The 20,527-nt window shown below is 47.6% G+C and overlaps 1 protein-coding gene across 9 annotated transcripts in view; it reads right to left on the reverse strand.

Annotated features, from left to right (window-relative positions):
* Positions 1-201: 201 nt before the first annotated feature.
* Positions 202-20,527, reverse strand: part of LOC137462253 (lethal(3)malignant brain tumor-like protein 4) — a 43,147-nt gene continuing 22,821 nt past the window's right edge. For 8 of the 9 annotated variants that reach the window (XM_068172458.1, XM_068172456.1, XM_068172454.1 and 5 more), the window contains exons 12-20: positions 20,149-20,259; positions 18,912-19,026; positions 18,712-18,811; positions 17,722-17,898; positions 16,241-16,372; positions 15,805-15,866; positions 12,186-12,352; positions 7,601-7,663; positions 202-4,286 (exon numbers count right to left, since the gene is read on the reverse strand). In XM_068172458.1, coding sequence (XP_068028559.1) covers positions 4,158-4,286; positions 7,601-7,663; positions 12,186-12,352; positions 15,805-15,866; positions 16,241-16,372; positions 17,722-17,898; positions 18,712-18,811; positions 18,912-19,026; positions 20,149-20,259 — 1,056 coding nt within the window. In that variant the 3' untranslated portion in view covers positions 202-4,157. The remainder of the gene's footprint in view (positions 4,287-7,600; positions 7,664-12,185; positions 12,353-15,804; positions 15,867-16,240; positions 16,373-17,721; positions 17,899-18,711; positions 18,812-18,911; positions 19,027-20,148; positions 20,260-20,527) is intronic. The other variant, XM_068172452.1, reaches the window with a different exon arrangement.

Here is a 20,527-nt window from a genome sequence, read left to right on the forward strand (position 1 = left end):
GTGAACACATCAAGGAGAGCTCAAGTAGAGAGATAAGAGATACAGACAAAAGAGAGAAAAATGAAGATGCTGCCTTGTGTTGAGACTGCCATTTAAGGGAAGGACAACAATGTGATGACCAAGGCCTCCAGGGCAGCCAGCCCCATGTCACCCTGAGCACTGCTGAGGTCAGCCCCACACACAGAAGAAACAAACCAGGTGTGAACTTATATTAATTTTATTCACATTTCCAGAGGAAAGCATCAGTGGAGTGCAAGGTCATGGCTAGTGTCGAAAAGCTCAAGTATTTGGTTTAAAACAGGCAGACATTTCTGAGGCTGAGCCGAGCCCCCGCTCTCTTCCCCTGCATGTGCTTCCAGTTCAAGTAACAAGAATCTCCAAAATAAGCTGGCTCATCACATCATGGGGGGGATGTCAAAAACATTAAAGCTCTCCGTGGTATAGGTCCCTAAGTAGGGCATAAAAGTAGCAGGCAGGAAATCTTGTACAGCTGAACTGGCTTATCCCTGGGCCAAGTGTTGGGCTTTTCCTTCAGCAGCAGAGTTTTGCTGTCAGCGATGCCAAATGCTCCTGTCCAACTTTAATGTGATTCATTACCCAGAGCTGAAATTTGCTGCTACTGGATTACGGGGATGATTGTTGGTGATGGCACAGAAAAAATTTAACAGGACTCCCAGCCGAGGAGAAGAAGAGAAAAGGAGAAAAAATTTGATTGCTTTGACTTTCAAAAACAACAAAAAGGGAACAAAAACACAACCAGCAGTAAGATTTTGAGAACTGGAAATTCCTAATTGCACTGCTGGCCCATGGGAACTTGTCACAGCTCCGAGTTGCTTCTAAGGAACATATCTGTATTGCTAAGAGACTCCTGGGTTCAGCTGGGCCAACAACTGGTTCTTGCTGACATCCAGCAGACTCAAAATCCTCCCAATCCCAGCAGGCATTAACCAGCTTCGGTTTTACTCCCCACAGAGCCACAACGTTTTGATTTTTGCTTCGAAGTGCACATTTCAACTTACACAAGGCACCAGATAACCAAAGGCCTCTGCAGAGCCCTGGCTGTACCACGGGCCTGGAGCAGGACTGCGAACAGCAGAGTTTGGAGAGGCAGCAGGAACAACTCACCGAGACACAGTGGAAAGCAGCACTCCCTGACACAAGTGGAATGGCACCGGCAACTGATGAATTCCTAAGTTATGGGGCTAAAAGATGAGATGGTTTAGTTCTTTTTCTATCTTGTAAATATCAGGGCGTTTTAAACGTGTCCAGTGAAGACACTAGAAGTCTTTTTGTCCTGTGAAGTTGCCAGATTTAATTGGAATACAGCTATATTTGGGAAAGGAGTGGGTAATACATGTGTGCACATTCTTGCTTGCTCTGCAAAGACAATTATCAGATTACAAAAAAAGGCACAAGAAGCACATTCCTCTCTTATTTCATCCCTAAAAGGTTCCTCCTTCCCCCCTGCTGAAAGCACTGTGCTGGCTGTCACTGAACAACCTCCAAGTACACATTTTCCTCTTTGATCCAGCTGGCTTGGAAGCCCCAAGGATTAAAGATTTCTCTTCTGTTTGAATAATGTCACTGACTAGAATCTCATTGCTTGTTTAACTGGTTCTCGTCATCCTCCATCTATATACAGTAAAAGAAATTGAATTAATATTATATTTTGGTTTATTGCTAGAGGCAATCTGCTGTCCCCCAAATCAGGCTCCCAAAGGAAGGAGGTGAAACAGAAAATCTGGCAGGACCCGTTTGCTTGAAACAAGAAAAAGGCAAAATTGCACTTGCCCCACCTGGCTGGGTGTCACAGAGGGGGAAACTGGAGCAAGGAAGGGCTCAGGGTTATTTAGCAAGTCAGTGGAGAGCCAGGAATAAAATAGCCCAGCTCTGGATCCTCTGTTCCAGTTGTCAAGAAACAATTTTGCTTTGCCCAGGAGGCGAGTTCTGTCAGAGGACAGGACATGCCACTTACAATTCAAGTCTTAATGTTGACACTGGATGTGCAGAGCAGGATAAAGGCATGTGACTCTTTGGTGAATATCCTGGTTATCATACTAAAAATGTATTTTAATAAACTAAATTCACCTCTTGCCTAGTCCTTAACACTGCAATAAATTTCTCCCCTGCAGCTGCCTGGATGATATTTAATGGTTCAGCTATTAAATATCCCACTAAATCTGTGTCTTCTCTGTGAAAGCTTAAACTCCTTAAATTCTTATTAACAAAAAAAATATATGGAAACAAACTGCTCTAAATATCATTCCAGGACTGAATTGCTTCAGTGGTGTGGATTCTATTTACAATTTTAAGGAACCTTCTGATTCAGACAAGTCACAAGAACCTACTCAGCAGCAGGAGGGTTGGACAAAGGATGTGGGTGACGCAGGAAGGGGGAACAAGTGTTGTTCCTTGTGTCAACACAAGTCATGGACAGCGTGTTCGCTCTGTTCCTGACAGCTCCTGGGAAGCCACGCTGGTGGCAGAGATGCCAAGGGAGTCTGAGGTGCCTGTGGATGGATTACATCACCATGCAGTGCCCTGAGACACCCACACAGCCTGGCAGAGGCTGGGGGCAGAACCTGCCTGTGGCAGCTCCAGGTCACACCCCCAGTACTCCCACAGGTTCCCACACAGAGGATTCAGCCTGGCAGCAATGGATGAGGGGCAGAAAGGGCTGCCTGAGCTGAGGTGGCTCTAGAACAGCCAAACAGCCATCAGGGAGAGTGGCCAGAGGGAGAGCCACAAGCTGGTGCTGCCAGCAGGGCAGAGCAGGAGCCAGCAGGACTCACCGCATCTGCCAGGGCTTCCATGGGGAGAGGACAACTCAGGAGTACCCGTGCAGAGACCCCCACCCAGGATGTCCATGGGCATGCTCCCTAAACTGGCTGTGCTGGAGCAGGAGCCACCCGTGCTCCCACCCAGGAGAGCACAGGCTGCACATGCAGGAACACAGCCCCAGGCTCCACTCCTTTCCCCACACACAGCAGCTCGCTCTCTTTTGGGAAGTAACTGTTGCCACATTTTGCTGTTTAAGTCCTGATTCCTCTCCAATCTCACATCCCTGTGTGCCCTGCCTGCTCCCCTCCCAGAGGCAGAGGAGCTGCTGCCCTGCCCTCCAGCTCTCTGGCAGAACACACTGAAGTCCACCTCAAGGGACAAAGGCCAAAGCACTTCACATTCATCAGCTCGGATGGTTCAAAAGAAAAGCCATTTGTTTCTAGGAAATCTGTTTACACACACACTCTGGCCACTGCTAGCTTTCCAACTCCTAGTCCTAGCATTTGGCTGACAGTGGAGAGGGCAAGAACAAACACGCACCAGTCCCCAAGTGCTCCTGATTGTGCCATTTTGCCAGATGTTCCTGGCGCAGAAGGAGCTGCACAAAAGCACTGATGGGAGAATTACAGCTAAAACACATCTCTGTCTCCAGCAGCAGATGCCCTTATGGAATCTTTGCCTACCCAAAGCCCACCTGCACTGCCCCTGCCTCCTGACAGGGAATGACAGGAATGAGGATATTTTGCTTGCTGGCAGAACCAGTGCAAGCCATCCCTGATGGAAACCCTCTGCCCACGCTCCCTTCCTGCCGGGGTGCAAGCAGCCCAGCAGCCAAGGGTTGGTTGTTGTTGTCACAACAACCAGGAGCAGTACGAAAAACTGGAATTTAACATTCAGTCCTGAAAAGGTCATCTCCTGAGTCACAGCAGTGAAGGATACAGGGGGATTGCTTTGAAGTGCGTCTTTCTCCTCTCTCTTTTATTATACAGAACACATTAATCTCGCTGGTGATCACTCAGTCTTTCAGGCACTATCACTGGACACAAAGCCAGTTTTACTCAAAACTTTCTTCTTGCTCCTGCAGCTCCACCAGTGCTACCCTGGATTCCCCTTAGAACTGGAGGTTTCTTCTTGATCTCAAAAAGAGATTGATATATCAAAACCAAATTCAATTACAAAATATAATATCCTCTTCTTGGAAGTAAAGCTGCCCCATATTCCAGACTGTGGCAGGATTTTTATAACCTCAAACCATTTTTACTAAGTTCTACTTAAAATATATCAGAGTCCCAGTCCACCTGTCTGGCGTGTTGTAATGCTCACAGATGAAAATCCATTCCCTGTCAATTCCTCCTGGATCTGCCAAAGGCCTCTTCTCAGTTGTCTTCTGCAGACTTGAACATGAGGATGGCATTGTAGATCTTCAGGGCAGGGCCCAGTTTGATGCTGAGTATTTTAACGATGTCGTTCTGCTTGAGGAGCAGGAAGGCCTCGCCGTCAATCTGCTGGAGGTTGGGACACAAACAGGACAGCGGTTAACCACCAAGGGACAGGCAGGATTTCCACTTCTGGTCATTCTGGGATTCTTGCCTAGTTCTGGCCCCTACACCCCATGATGTCCCCTCTCCAAAGGACACAGACCTCATCTCACAGCGCTTTCCCTAGAAAGGGAGAAGCTCCATGTGTCCTGCCCATGGCAGAGGTAGAATGAGATGAGCTTTTAAGGGCCTTTCTAACTCAAACCAATCCATGCTTCCATATGCTATATAGACTAAGGCATAGTGAAGATGCACTATGGCTGGGAAAACACAGTCTCCTAATTCATCAACAAGGACATATATTTGATTAGATGCAAATTAAGCAAGTGATGAACATACTACCATGTGAAAACACAGGATGCTGTAGGTAGCAGGGAGTAAAATCATGACACACTTTCTGGAAAAGGTTAAAAATTTACTCGAGCAAGAATGTCCACTGAGACAACACAGATATAATTAATATAAACCCCAAATGCTGCAGGGATGAAGCCAAAGATTAATGGACAGAGACAAACAATATGTGTCTCCCTAAGTTATTCCATTAAAATCCATTTACAGAGACTGACAGTATCTCCTCCTCTCACTTGATGCTCACCAGTGCAGCACACAGCACTGGACAGTCAGCCCAGCCAGAGTAACAATTCTGCTATTTTTGTAGTCTTCCCAAATAGAATATTTTTGGATGTCAATGCCGGGTGCAAGAGGAAACACTGAGTAAATTCAGAGAACACATAATTAAAGCAAAGAGCTGGGAGTCAGGAGATTTGGTTTTCCCGCCTCTCACCACACAAGAGACCCTCAGCAAGTTACTTAACCTGCTACTTAAGTAACTGGGAGTAACTGGGAAGTTAATTCCTGCACTGGGAATGACAGCAGTGCTCCCAGACCACAGATGGCCACACCATCTCCTTGAATCTTATTTTCAAGCTGCCTCAAGTCTACACAGCTGAAATGAATGTGTTAAAAATAGCTTGAAACAAATAGGACTGTACGGTTTAAATTAAATAACAGAGTCAAGAGGAGCAGAAAACTGCTGGAAAACAGTCCTACATTTCAAAATGGTTTTGTGTCCAATATTATTTATTCCTATGCTTCATTTTCCCTGCACTTCTTTATACTTGCTTATTTTAAACAGTCCTGGCCTGAACTGGACCTAGAAGCAAGTCTGTGCTTTATTATTCATTCCTTTGTTCCATGTTATTTGGATGGGTTTTAGAATTCTTTGCACAATTTGTTCTCTTCACTCCTAATGTAAGCAGCAACTTTCCCCCTCCAGCCCCCCACCAAGGGAAGTCTGCAAGGGATTTATTTATCCTGGACATGAAGCACTTGGAGGCTGATCCTGCACAGCGTGGGGGAGTTCAGCTCTCCTGTCACTCACACCTGTATTCTGGCCAAAGCCAAGCTGCTGAAAGGGTTTTAATTTCAGACTGACAATGTGGTTTGAGCATAAACTGGAAAAACAACACAAGCCCCTCTAAATCAGGCACAGGGAACCACACTTTGAGGCTGCAGAAAATAAGGATTAGGACAGACTGTGGTTATGGCACACTCAGAACCAGAAAGTATTGGCTGTTTTCAGGACCAGAAGAAATAAAATACATGGGGAATGGTTGGATTTATTAGGAGATTTGCTGGTACATCTCACCTCTGTATGCACCTTCCCTAGAAATCCCTTTAACACAGCTACAGTGAAAGATGGGCTCATTTGAACAAATTTCACTCTTCCCACTATATTCAGTTCACGAGTATCCTACTGTATTGTCACATTGTGGACAGTGCTTTTGGCAAGCCTCTATTTCTTTTGCTTCCTATTTTGTGTGAGTCTGCGCAGTTTTTAAACAGTGCACAGGAAAACAAAACAGAGATACATAAATCCACAAAATGCACTGCAGCCTGATTCCCCCTGAAAGGGAGCCAGCTCTGGAGCAGACAGCGATTACAGACCTGCCCTTTCCAGTCACTGCCATGCAGGAGGAGAGACTCCAGCCCTTCCCTGAAGCTCTTACAGCCACACAGGAGAGCTCTGAGAACAGAATCACAGAACCATGGGACGGTTTTGGTTGCAAGGAACCTTAATGCTCATCTTGTTCCACCCCCTGCCATGGGCAAGGACACTTTCCACTATCCCAGGTGGCTCCAAGCCCTGTCCAACCTCACCTTGGACATTTCCAGCATGGGGCAGCCACAGCTGCTCTGGGCACCCTGTGCCAGAGCCTCTCCACCCTCACAGGGAGGAACTTCTTCCTAATGCCCACTCTCCTTCACATTAAGGCCATTGCCCCTTGTTCTGTCATTCCTTATCTGAAGACCCTCTCCAGTTCTCCTGGAGTCTTTTAGGCCTGGAGGGGCTCTGAGCTCTCCCTGGAGCCTTCTCTTCTCCAGGTGAGCGCCCCCAGCTCTGCCAGCCTGGCTCCAGAGCAGAGGGGCTCCAGCCCCTGAAGCATCTCTGTGGTCTCCTCTAGATTCACTCCAGGAGCTCCACATGCATCTGACGCTGGTGCCCACTGTTGAAGGGAGCTCTGGAGGTGGGGAATCACCTGAGCAGGACAGAGGGGAAGAATTCCACCCCCATGAGCTGCCCACACCATGAGATGAGTCCAGGACAAGGTGCATTTGTGCAAATTCATCAGGGGCTCCTAAAGAACCTCCAAGTGATACCTGCAATGTAAGCGGAAGCTGAAGCACCCAAGAGTTCCCTGTCTGTGATCCACCAACAGAGCTGTGCCAAAAACCAGGACAGCCACATCCTGTGCCCATGAAGGTCTCCCAGAGGCCATGGTGAACACATGAGGAATGGGACCAGAGCCCAGCCCCTGGCAGTATTGACAGGACACACCTCACACAGGGCATGCTCTGAGTTCCCAACCTCTGCTTGTTGAAACAAAAGGTTTTCCTCCTGCTCTCACCCCAGCCCATGGGGGAAGCCAGTGATTCCTGGGAAACCCTGTGCCTGCCAGGCTCCCCAGGAGAAACAGGCACATGTCCTCATTAGAGGCAGCAGATGAGAGCCTCACTAAGCATTCCAACAGGGCATCTTTAGAGCAGTGCCAAACCCATGGCACAACGGTCCAACACAGGATGTTAAGCATAAGCTCAGTGATTGGAACTGCAGGGGAAATTTAAAGCAGCAGGATGCAACTAGCCATGGTGGAATTCAGCTCCATGCTGAGGCTGCCTTCTGAATGCCACTGCTCTGCAATGAAACAGGTGAGCAGGTCTGAGCTCTCTGCTGTAATCCCAGGGATCTGCAGCACAGGGTCTGGCCACACCCCACTTACCTCTTCCCTGAACACAGATGCTTGTTCTTTGCAGCCAGGTAAACGCTGGATAAAGCTCACCACCTGCAATTGCATGTAAGGGAAAGGAAACACAGACAATTAAAATGAGACACCATCAAGAAAAACTCTCTTATTTCTGTATGACAATTCTCTGTGGAAGAATTTTTAAAACTTTAATACTCAGAACTCTTGCATTAATGAAGGATACAGATGGAAAACATTGCTGGGTTGTTGCTGCAACTCCTCTGTATATTTTGGTTATCACCAATAACTGCCCCTATTGCCATTTAACCATTTCTCTACCTGTAAGAATCCAGCTTCTCCACTCCTCTAGAAGGTTCTCACAGAATCAACATTATTTTTCCAGATAAAAAGCTATATATGGCTTAAACTACTTTAAATTCACTCACAACTTCACTTTCTCTACAGCATTGCTGGAAAGTAAAACTAACACAAAAAAGACAGTTTCCCAAGATGATATGCCTGTAAGAGACAAGATAAACCAACTGAATGAGCACTGCTGGTTTACTAACATGCAAAGGCAGAAGAGCTGGAAAGGAAGAAAGAAGGCAGAAAGGAAGGAAAGGAGTTTTGGTTTCATTTAATCTGTGCTGGGTACACAGGATCCACGGAAGCAAGAGGATTAAACAAGTAAAAGTTAATTTTATATTTCACATTAGGGAAAACCTTTCTAGGCAAGGAATCTGTTAACATTTGGAATAATCTCCCTGGAGTCATGCAAGCAGCCCTGGGTTACATTATATAACACCAACGAGTGTGCAGAGTAGCCCTGTGTGCAGTCAAGGACGACTTAATGCGCATTGTCTTCTCCAGCTGCAGCTTCACTGGTTCACAGGAGATTGGTACATTGAGGCGTTATCAGATCAAACACGTCCTGTTAATTGGATGCTCCCTTGCAGGAGCAGCTCTGCTTCATGAGGTGTAACCATGTGAGTTGTTGCAGATGTGACATTTCTTCCCTGTACACAAACAAGCAGTTGGGAGGGGTCACTGTCGGATACATGCTCCCTTCAACTCAAAATTGTCAAAGTCTCTCCTAAATCACATCCCTGTACCTCTAGATCATCCTGCCCCTAGACTTGGAGTAATTCCCTCCCACCCAGTTCCAGCCAGGCAGGAACTGGGCTCTCAGAGTGCCCTCCAGGTTTGCTCTGCCCTGGCAGGAGCAGCTCTGACTCCTGTGGTTTCTGTTATGTAACCTGAAAGCAGAGCATCCCTCTCCTTCATCCTCCTATTCTGCTCCATCTTAAAGGCAACCCCTAAAATCCACATCTCTGTTAGGCAGTGACTCCAAATTTTCTTCTGTAGAAGCGTAAACTCCCGTTAATAACCAATAACAAAAGACTACTTTCCTTTTGAATCCCCCCTGTCTGCTAATAATTAAAACACAAATGAAAATCCTTCTGCCAGGTCTCATTCCTTCGAGAATTTACATGACAGTTGGACCCTTGGGGCAAGAGCTGGGTGCTCTTCAGTGTCTGTGGCCCTGAGAGGCTGGCAGACATCTCCAGGGAATGACCTGGGCTTGGCTTGCTCCTGTATCCTTCCCTGCACAACTGCTGCTGGCTACTGTCACTGACACGGAGTGACAGACCTTTGATCTGCCCCAAAGTCCTTTGTAGGGACACTGCAAGCTCCCTGTGCCACTGGAGAGGCCTCTTGAGCAAACAGCAGCCCTGGGGTTTACCAGGAATGGATAACAGAGAGGGAATAAAGATGCAAGAGCAGAAAATGGGAGAGAAGGTCCCCCAGACACGAGACAGACCCCACTGAGCCACAGGGACCTGTCTGGCTGCCACTGCTGGGGAGGAGGGTTCCCAAACCAAGACAGGGCAGTTGAGGGATGAGGGAGACTTGGGAGCACAAGAACAAAACACCACAGGAATCCAACACAACCCCACAATATTGGCAGGGAAGCCTTGAACCCTGAGAAAGGCTGAGACTGGGAGGGCTCAAAGTGAGGGTGCGACAGGGTGTTGGACAGGTTGGGAACATCTCAGTGGGATCAGAGCTTTTCTATGAAGAGGTGAAAGTCTGCTGGCCCTTCCTGCTGTAACCATCCCATGGCTCAAAACTGCCTGCTGGAAACTCTTACACTCCCAAAGCACATTGGTAAAGAAAAGAGCTTGAAAAAGAGCTTTGTGCAATCCTGAGAACACCCTGGAAACAGGACATGACCCTTCTGGAAGGTGCTGAAGTGTGGCAGGTTTGCTGAGATCAGCACAAGACTGATGGCCTGTGGTGACAAGGCAGCCCCACACCACACCCCTTCAACAGCTACTGCAGGACTGGTCCCCTCTGAGGCCACAGAGAGGAGCTGGGTTAACTGGGATTTAGAAATCCACTTACACTTGGCACAAGGACAGGTCTCCCCGCCGCCAGGGGATTGGCATTTGAAGCAGGATTAACTAATGAACAATACAACTCTAGCACATCTTAATGTTCTTCTGTGAGTCAATAGTCTGTGCTCTGAAAACATGACAGGAAGCTTCCAATAAATACCAAAGCTGCATTAAAATAACTACTCTTAGTGACTGCTCAGTGTTATCACGACTTTCTTAGCTTGAGGACCCCTAAATACTGCTACTGCTGCTGCTCTGCCATTTCAGCTGCTCTCAACCAGCAGAGAATTAAAGCAATGTTTTTTCCCTTAATGTGGGTTTTATAAAATAAAAACAGTTCTTCAGCATGAAACCAAAGGAGAATTTCACATCCCCATCGCTCCTGTTTCAGATCAGCACAGGACTCCTTTAGACTCCTTCAGGACTCCTTTGTGCAGCAGAGTTCCATGCACAACCCAAAGGCAAATGCTGGCCATGCAGGAAGATGTTGCGAGCCCAAATGCCGACAGACCAAATGTACTTTGGACTCCCTAAAACACAGCAAGTCCTGCTGCTTTTAACTCCCAGATCTGTGGCTATGTTGCACTGCACATGCTGATCCTCCAAGTGCTCAGAGAGAACCCAAACTGATTCCTCTGGGAATTTGTGATGAACATTTTCAAAACCACACGCACTTTACTGAAATTCAAGATAAAACCTGTAATGACTTCAGCCAGTGCATTGTGGTGCTTCAACTGAGCTTTTTAACATGCCATTCACACTGCTACTGGCAGCCAGAAGTTCCCCAGTTGTTTCAGGCTGCAGCAGAGTTCAGTTTATTCCAGGTTTGAATCGCTGTATCCAGTGCCCTGTATCCATGTCTGTGGTCCCTGCTCACACTCATCCGTTATCAAACTAATATTCCAGTTAAATTTACCCAGGAGTTGCTTTAAAGGTCAGCTGCAAAGGACAAATTTTATTTGGCTTGGATCCTGACACTGTACTCCCATGAAGCAGCCTCCTGTTTTATCCAAAAGAAAGAGATTTTGATTATCATGTCAGAGGATTATCTGCTTCTGACTTTATTGATTTGATAAAAGACCTTTTGGACAAATCATTGGAAGCTTTCTCAAAAGGACAGGAACAGTAAATCATTCAGAGATTTTTTTTTTTCTTCCTCGGTATGAATTTAATTCTAAGACATTTTTATTAAAAAGAAGAAAAAAAAAACCACAAGTAAAACCCAACACTACCACCAAACCACAACAACTCAACACAAAAAAGGACCAGGTTTTAAAACATCAGCACTCATTGCTCTATCCCTTTTCCAGCTGCTGTGATTCCCATCTCCCACATCACTGCAAGTCCCACCAGACTCCTACCACTCCTCCAGCATGAAGAGCAAAGTCAAGATAGGATTTATCCGATGTTAAGAGGCACTTAGGGAAAATGCACTTTCTAAAAGTCTCTGAAGAACCTCTCTGCATCATGAGCAGCAGCACCTTTTTCCTGCTTTGCAGATTCCCTGCATCCTTGCAAGCACAACACTACAGCACATTTCTCTGGAATTAAATGCCCTGCAATTAAGCACCAGGATCCAAATTATAGCCACTTCCCAAGCGCAGAGAGAAATATTATTTATGCCCAAGGCATCAAGGCAAAAACCAACTACTCAGCACACAAAACACTCTGGCTTTTTCACACACCACCTAATTACAGGAGACATCTCAAGAGCTGCATAGACATCTCCAGCTGCACAGCTACCTCTGCCAGAAATCAGGTCAGGCTGTGGGCAGTTTTGTTCCCACGGAATCAGGCAGGGAGACGCAGCAGGAGTGGGCATGAACAGTGCAGTCTGGAATTCTCTGCACTGTAAAAGTGAATCAGCAGCAAAGTCACAGGAGAGGGGGAGGGAGATCAGAGAAAGGGAATCTGCGGTCAGAATGATGCTTCAGGCCTGAGGACTGAGAAATCGAGGGGTAAACAAACAGAGGGACGGAGGGAATCCAGTTGAGGGCAATAAGCTGTGGATACTAGAGGGTTAACGGGGTCCTTCCCCTCCCTGATAAAGGGTCTTGGGTCTAACTTCCAGCTGAGTCAGCTGTGGCACACACACGGCGAACAGAAGAGCACTGCCTAGGAGAGGGAAGGAAATAAAGATGCCTCCCAATAAGCACTCCAGAGGAAGAGTGCTCTGGCATTCCTGCATCCCGGGAGAGTGGAACAGGGAACAGGTAACTCACCTCCTCCACAGTCCATTTGGCAACTTGCTTGGCTGTCAGGCCTGAGACCTCCGGCAGGAGCCTGCAGTGCTGCTCCCAGAAGAGATGGAGGCGGTGGGTCGGGTTAGAGGCCAGGGAAGGCATGAAGATAGACTGGTGGAGGGCCTGCTGGAGATCCAAATCAGGGCCTGAAAAAGGAAACAAGACAAGTCAGAGCCAGGCTTCAAGTAGGAGCAACTACAACAAAGCAGGAAGAAGAGGCACAGCCTGGAGGGGAAAGCAAAGCAGGGTGAGTGGAGCCAGGCACAGCTACTGTGTGGCACAGGACGTTCTCCCTCTCCTGATCAGGAGAAAGGGAAAAAAAAGATAAGACTGCCAGGCTGGAGGCTGTATCGTTAGCTTCTTCCCTGGAAAATGATGTCATGCTGCTAACAGAGAAGATGTTTGCAGCATTTTATTGACAAGGTGGAAGAATTCTGGTAACAGCATCCTCGGCTGGGAACTGATGGCACCGTTCCAGCCCCAGCTGTAGCCAGAGTTCTGCGCTGCCAGCATGGCCCGGGCTCGCTCCCCAGGCCAGGAGTGCTCAAGGTACCTCCAGACATCAACTCCCTCCTCATGTGTCAAGTGAAGCTCTGAAAACCAAGGCAAAAAAAGGAGGAAGGAATCACCCCTCCCAAATGAGATCACTGGAGCAGTGCAGAGTCATGGTCCGACAGGGACGCGCTGGTTATACAACAGGAAGCCAGGCGGAGGATGGGAGCAGGCTGGGAAGCACTCCTCTGCTTTACAGCGGCACGGGGGGCTACCCCCGACCCCCCTCGCCGCAGCGGGGGATGGGATGGCCCAGCGCCATCCCGTGGCATCCCCGAGCATTCCCAGTGTATCCCAGCCCTCGGGAAGGCTCCGTGTGCCTGGAGCAGCCGCTGCTCTGCTGTCCCTGCTGCCCCTGCTGCCTCTGCTGTCCCTGCTGTCCCTGCTGCCTCTGCTGTCCCTGCTGTCCCTGCTGTGCCTGCTGTCCCTGCTGCCCCTGCTGTCCCTGCTGCCTTTGCTGTCTCTGCTGCCTCTGCTGTCCCTGTTGTCCCTGCTGTCCCTGCTGTCCCTGCTGCCCCTGCTGTCCCTGCTGCCCCTGCTGTCCCTGCTGTCCCTGCTGTCTCTGCTGTCCCTGTTGCCCCTGCTGTCCCTGCTGCCTCTGCTGTCTCTGCTGTCCCTGCTGTCCCTGCTGCCCCTGCCGCCTCTGCTGTCCCTGCTGTCCCTGCTGTGCCTGCTGTCCCTGCTGTCCCTGCTGTCCCTGCTGTCTCTGCTGTCCCTGCTGCCCCTGCCGCCTCTGCTGTCCCTGCTGTCCCTGCTGTGCCTGCTGTCCCTGCTGTCCCTGCTGCCTCTGCTGTCCCTGCTGTCCCTGCTGCCTCTGCTGTCCCTGCTGCCCCTGCTGCCCCTGCTGCCCCTGCTGTCCCTGCTGTCCCTGCTGTCTCTGCTGTCCCTGTTGCCCCTGCTGTCCCTGCTGCCTCTGCTGTCCCTGTTGTCCCTGCTGTCCCTGCTGTCCCTGCTGCCCCTGCTGTCCCTGCTGCCTCTGCTGTCTCTGCTGTCCCTGCTGTCCCTGCTGCCCCTGCCGCCTCTGCTGTCCCTGCTGTCCCTGCTGTGCCTGCTGTCCCTGCTGTCCCTGCTGCCCCTGCCGCCTCTGCTGTCCCTGCTGTCCCTGCTGTGCCTGCTGTCCCTGCTGCCTCTGCTGTCCCTGCTGTCTCTGCTGTCCCTGCTGTCCCTGCTGTCCCTGCTGTCTCTGCTGTCCCTGCTGCCCCTGCCGCTTCTGCTGTCCCTGCTGCCCCTGCTGTGCCTGCTGTCCCTGTTGCCCCTGCTGTCCCTGCTGTCCCTGCTGTCCCTGCTGCCTCTGCTGCCCCTGTTGTCCCTGCTGCCTCTGCTGTCCCTGCTGTCCGTGCTGCCCCTGTTGTCCCTGCTGTCCCTGCTGTCCCTGCTGTCTCTGCTGTCCCTGCTGCCTCTGCTGTCCCTGCTGTCCCTGCTGCCTCTGCTGTCCCTGCTGCCTCTGCTGTCCCTGCTGCCCCTGAAGCCCCTGCTCAGCGGCTCTCAGTGGGCTGGGGTGTAAGATGAGGGGTGTAAGCAGTCACTACTGTGGAAAGCACAAAGGAAAATAGCTGAAATACAAAGAAAAAGCAGATTCCCAGGGTTAGCCAGCTGCCCCCTAGCTGAAGGGGAAGCAGCTCTGGAGGTAAAGCCTGTCCTAGTGAACAATCACTCCCCTGGCCCCAGGGCCCACTCAGCTCATCTCATCTCTACATCCCTAACAGTCATGAGACAGCATCGAGTAACATCAAATTTTAATAATGAAACCAAGTGATGATTAATAAAGCCTGAGTAAGAACTGCTCAGTTCAGGAGCTCCTGGTGGCGAGAGGGCACAGGACCTGCTCCTGAGAAGGCTGTCACCCCGCTCCTTCCCTGCTGCACTGCTGCAGTGGTGGGGACAGACAGCACCTGGTCTTGTCCCCACCTCCTGCTCCAGGAGGTCCCACTCACGCCCAAGGTCTCCCCCAGTACCACATCCCTGCTGGGTGGGCATTGCTTCCATCTCAGACCAATTCCTTTTCTCCACTAAGCACAAATGCTTGGACTAAGCACCCAAACCATGACCTAGACAAGTGATTTCCCTCTGACGAAGAAGCAGTGATCTCATTGTTTAAACGCAGCTGGGAGGAAAGCTCTGGGTAATTGTGAAATTCAAGGTCAGTGGATGATTGCATTTCCCTCCCCTGATTTCCATCACTCCATGGAAGGTGAATGTGAAGGGAGAGTGGGCAGCTTTCCCTGCCAGCTGCAACTGCCACTTGGAGCTGACAGATCCCTCAGCTCTGACTGCAGAACTCAGCACTAGGTAAAAATGAGTATTAAAAAAAAACAAACCAACATCCAGGCACCTGTCCCAGTTTGTGCCTGCTTAGCTATTTTTGATTAGAGACTTATTACCATCTCAAATCCTCCTAAAAGCCTGGTCAGCTCCGTTCTCTGAAATGGCTTTTTATAGTAAATCTGAAAGTTAAGCATATGGTTTGCTAAAGTGACAGCAGAAAGCTGCTCTGGAAACTTAACCTGTCACGTACCAGGAAAAAAACCCCACTGTTTTTCCATTTAGCTTTTCATTTTCTTTTTAATCCTTAAGAGAACCTTTAAAAAGTCCTCCAATTATTCAGAATGTGTTTCTGAATACCCATGAGGGTCTAAAAAAAGGGGTTGATGGAATCTAAACTATCTGCTAAGTTTTGAGGAAGTCTCCCTTGAGCCCTGTGCTGGCTCTGTCACAGCCTGACACAGGTCACAGACTGTTTGGGAACCCCTTGTCACTGCAGAGGAGTTTGCAGTGGCAGAAATCCAGTGCAAACTTGTCTTCTCAGTTAATAAATACAAGGCTCCACTCTACAAAGTATTAAACCTTTCACTTCTAAGTAATTTTACCCTTTCTCCTAATTTTAAAGGAAGAAAAACTATCATTGCTATCATCTCCAGCATGGGCTTTCTCTTGACTGTGGAATCAAAGACAAAAAAAAGCTGTGAATTCTTAATGCTCCTCGTGACTGTGGGGATATTGCAGAGATAGGCACACACAGAGAAAGAAGGAATAAAACTTAACCAACCTTTCCCATTGCTTTCCTGTTTCACCAGCTGAAACTTGATATAGGCATGTGAGCACCCAAGCCTGAAAGCAACAATTACAAAACATTTCAGAAGATACAGAAATGGATGTCATTTCTTCTCCATACAAAGACAAATGAGATTTATAGAAACTTAAAACTTTTTCCTCTTAAAATAAGCAATATCTCCACCCCTGACCTCTCTCTGAGCTGTTCTATTAAATTCATGGCCAGAACTCAGATCTGAGTTTACTGCAGGAAAGAGAGGGTCCAAAACAACAGGAGGAAGGGAGATGATTTACCATGTCATTCTAAAACACTCTGCTGCAAAACTTCAATCAAACTGGGCTGTTATTTACATCTTTATTTCAGATACTGCAGCAGCATCAGGAAACACAACTCTTAATGCATGAAAATACATCACAAAACTCTTGTTTACGTTTTTGGTGCAGCTTTGGTGTCTGCAGAGGAATCCTCCTCTCCCCAGCCTCTCTCCCGACTGTCTTCTGACTGCTCTGATGGAATGTGGATGCTGCTTTGACACCACTTTTCACTGTCTGGTGCAGATTTTCTGGAAAGACAGATAAATGACAGTAGCTGAGCTGACATCCTCTGTTCCCTTTTCCCACAGGAAAGCAAAGCTGGCTGCTCCTGGCAAGTGAGAGCAACAACCACCACCTTGTGGCAGAAGTTTGCTCTCCCCTCCATGAGTACAAAGTGCTTTGTTCCTCTTCTGCAAGGATTGAGAGAGTTTAAGTGAAATAAATCAGCCTCTGTGGACCCAGGCTCTGATCCCAGCAGCTATAGGAAACCACTGTGTTATGTTGAAAGCTAGAGATTTAAGATTTTTGTATCTCGATACCTCTAGATAACATTTAAGAGTTTCCATGACTAAATTTGATGCATAAGCTGAGCTACAGAGTTGGCCAAGGGAGGACAAGCAGCAGGATGATACCAGACTTCTAGGCTGAATTCAGACCTCCCACTATCAGGAAATGAAATACTTAGAAGAAAAGAAATATATTACAATTCAAAAATGCCATTTATTCTGTGAGAATTCAAAATCTCCTGAGAGCTTTATGGTAAGAGTGCCATCAAAATGCAATCAATTTTGGTGTGGAAATTAGGGAAAGAAGATGCCTGCCTAGTTGTGGCATGGGAGGAAGCAATTTGGCCAAGAAGGCTAGGGAGGAGAAAGAAGCATTGGCTCCTTTTTTCTGGACAAACAGATCTTGAAAATGTTATAAATCTAAACAAATAGATGAACTTTAAAATATAGATAAGCTTTCACATACAACAAAAAACGAAAGTATTACTGGAGTTTGCTGTAGTGAGACTGGATTTGTGAAGACTAAAAATGATCTTAAAAAATCCTTCATATCCTAGTCCGTCCCATGACAGGTTTAACTGACTCCTGCACCCCAAGAACCAAGGCACAGTTTCCTTCAATGCTGCTCAGCTGCAAGGTTTTCTTGTGAGAAAGCAAAGTATCTGAGAGTGCTCAGCTTGCTTGCTTGCTAAGAGATACACACACAATGCTTAGGTGACCCAGGGTGAATCACAGCTATAGTTTAATAGTGCAAAATAACCTTGGCTTGACAGTTTTAGGACAGGAAACAAAATTTAAAAATCTAAAATTCAATTTTAAATTGAAACAGCAAGGAAAAATGTATGGAGACAGAATGCAATTTCCTTTGTTGGAATGTGGCCAGAGCACCAGGATTAAGGAGTCAAGAAACTTATTAAGGCATATGAGGGTATAAAAGTGCACTGCTCTGTGTTAAGAGTGACTGGGGCACACGTCAATATTACAGACAGATGAACTCAATGCTCCGCTGCGTTGCTGCCAATTCCAGTGGTTTTCATCCTTGTCAATGGTTTTGCTCCCCAGTACCTGGCCAAGAGTAAAATCCAGCTCACCTGGATTGTGAAGAGTCGCCCTGAAAAGACTCCCCTGCTCCCAGCAATGGGCCAGGGGTCTCCAGCCTCCTGGCTTTCTGCATGATGTTCCCAGGGGAAGGTCTCTCCCCACTCAGCCGGTCCTGTAAGAGGTTTTCTCTGCTGAGGTTCACATCAGAGTATGGGCAGCCAACTAAGCTGTGATGGAGAAGCAAAAAAGAGAGAGGGCAATGAAAGCTTTACAGTCACACAGTCTTCCTTACCTCAGGAAGAGAAATCCATCACGAATCCAGAAAAAATGAGGCCACAAACTCTCAGGAGGTGCTGTTACCCACCTCTAGGTGTGAGAAAGCAGGGGACTATATGGCAGAATTAAAACCCAAAGTCATGTTGTTAAAGAGCACTGCAGAGGACAAGAAGAACTCATCCTCTGTAACTTGCTTATCGGAACATTTCATGAATCAACAGAGTTCTGCAACTTTCAATCTGAAAAATTCAAAGCCCTTTACTATATTATAAACTACTAGGTCTTCTGAACCTCCCACCTGAGATTGTTTTCTTGCTCTTAAAATAATTACTTGAGAAAAAGCTTCTTCTTCCAAAAGCACACAAGAAATCAAAAGGCAGAGCACAAAACATGAGCAACCTCTCCTCACTTACACTTTAACATCCTACCCATGCCCTCTCCTCTTTAACTGTCTCCTTGCATGTTGTTCTTGGGTATATTATTTCACAAATATAACTCCTTCAGTACTGCTGGAATGTAGAAACTGGAGTGAATGGATCTGTTTGCATTGCAGCTATCATGATTATAGTGGTATAAACAAAATTTATGATCAAACAGCCTACTTAGACACAAGAGGGAGCTGCGATTGCAGTTATAGCTATCTCCAGAATAACTACCCTGAGATCATTTCAGTGCAGTGTAGTTGCCTGGTGCTGTATCATCATCATTATTATTATTGTTGTTGTTGTAGCTGTTGTTGTCATTAACAGCACTCATCCACATACGTGTAATGTGTTCCGTATCGGGGGCCCCGGACGTGCCCGATCCCCTGGCAGCCTGGAGTAGGACACGCCTGTCCCACTGCTCCCTCTGGATCTTCAGCACCTGAGAGTAGTAAAAAAAGGAAGATAAACAGATTTGCACATGAGGAGCAGACTGCACTCAGGAAATTATACAGCATAACAAAAGCGTGTCCTGTATTTACCTAGAGGGACTTGCAGAGCGTGTCCAGTTTTGTCACACCAGCCCACAGGATGGATGTCAGGGCTGTCTGCATCCACCCAGAAATCGTAGTGATGGTCCCAGCCATCAAAATGTATCTGAAAGAAGAAGAAGTCTCAGGGAAAGACACAGTTCAGGGCATGACTCAGCTCTTATGTTAACTTCCCCCTTTGTTTCACCTTGCTCAACTTGGGGCTGATTCATTCAGTCTTTCAGATCAATCTTTCAGTCAGGCCCAATCATCTCTGTGCTCAGTCTATCTTTGTTTTCCTGCATCTGTGTTTCACAGAATAACCAGGTTCTGGAGACACAGTCTGTCACCCCACAGCCCGTGGGATGCTCTAATATACAAAATCCAAAGTTATGCAAACACAAATGCTTATTTGTTTTGTTTTCTGTGGATCCTAAAACACCATAAAAGCCAACAAGTTTGATGAGTTTTGCAGTGAACAAGCTGCATTTTTCTGCTGGATGAAGAGACTGGCAGTAGCTCAGATCCAGAGACTGAGGATCACTGGAGTTTAAAGGCTACTGGGTTGTCCATGCAGCAAAGTTTCAATGTTTGAATTGAGTATCATGCCACTATGGACTGGCAAAGCTTGGCTTTTGTTCACAGCAATGAGACTCAGAATCAACCAGATAATGGGGAGTGAACTCCACTTCTGCCCATGTAATCATCCTTTGGGAAGGAGATCTGTGGCCATGGAGTCTCCACCAGTGCAGCCTCCACTGTAGCTGGCTCATACTTAGTTCCTCAGTAGCCAAAGCACAACAGATTATTTGGACAATATATTTGCATGAAAAGATTAAGTTAAAATGCATTGATGTGACAAATTTGTACTGGAGAAGGCCACTACTTCCCACATGCACCAGGGTTTAAATTGCTTCAGGTTTTCCTTTCCTGGTAGCAAAAAGCCACGGTCAGGCAGCTTCCCCAGCATAACACTCACGCTGCCATCAGTCATGGAGATCACAGGGAATATGCCAATAGGACATCACATTGTCAAGTGTTAGTTCAAAACAGTTATTTTAGAATAGTAACTAACACCAGCCCAATTCCATCAGATTTCAGCAAAACAAAGCAATAGCTGGGCAGGCCTGGAGGCCACAGCAGCTGCCAGGCTGTTGCTTGCTGCTCCTTGTTCGCAGGTGTTGTTTTCTCTGTGCTGCCCATCCCAGGGCTCCCAGCACAGGTTCTGCACTTGGGAGCAAGGTCATACCTTAACGCGATGGCTGTCTTTGTCAATGATTGTTGCCACTCTTATCAAGATGGGATTTCGTCTGTCCACGGCCTCTAACTTCGTATTAACCTGGAATCCGTGAGGAGGACGCTGGAAGAGAGGATTGTAAGCAGAATGCTAAAAAGCCTTGGAGTTCAGAGTTGGTACCTGCTCTGAATGAAATGTGCTCCAGTTTCCATCCACCCATAGCTGCCTTTGCAGCTTTGAGTTATGTCACATGGCAGACTGTTCAGAGGCTAAAATCAGAGTTTCCAAGAGGTTAAAATCAGAGTTTCCAAGAGGACTTAGCTGAGTGTTTGTCAGCAGCCCCAAACTGCTGGAGAGGCAGCTTGAGGTGGCCCAGCACAAAGGAACTGTC

The sequence above is a fragment of the Anomalospiza imberbis genome, chromosome 25 (assembly GCF_031753505.1).
Source record: "Anomalospiza imberbis isolate Cuckoo-Finch-1a 21T00152 chromosome 25, ASM3175350v1, whole genome shotgun sequence".
Classification (NCBI taxonomy): Eukaryota; Metazoa; Chordata; class Aves; order Passeriformes; family Viduidae; genus Anomalospiza; species Anomalospiza imberbis.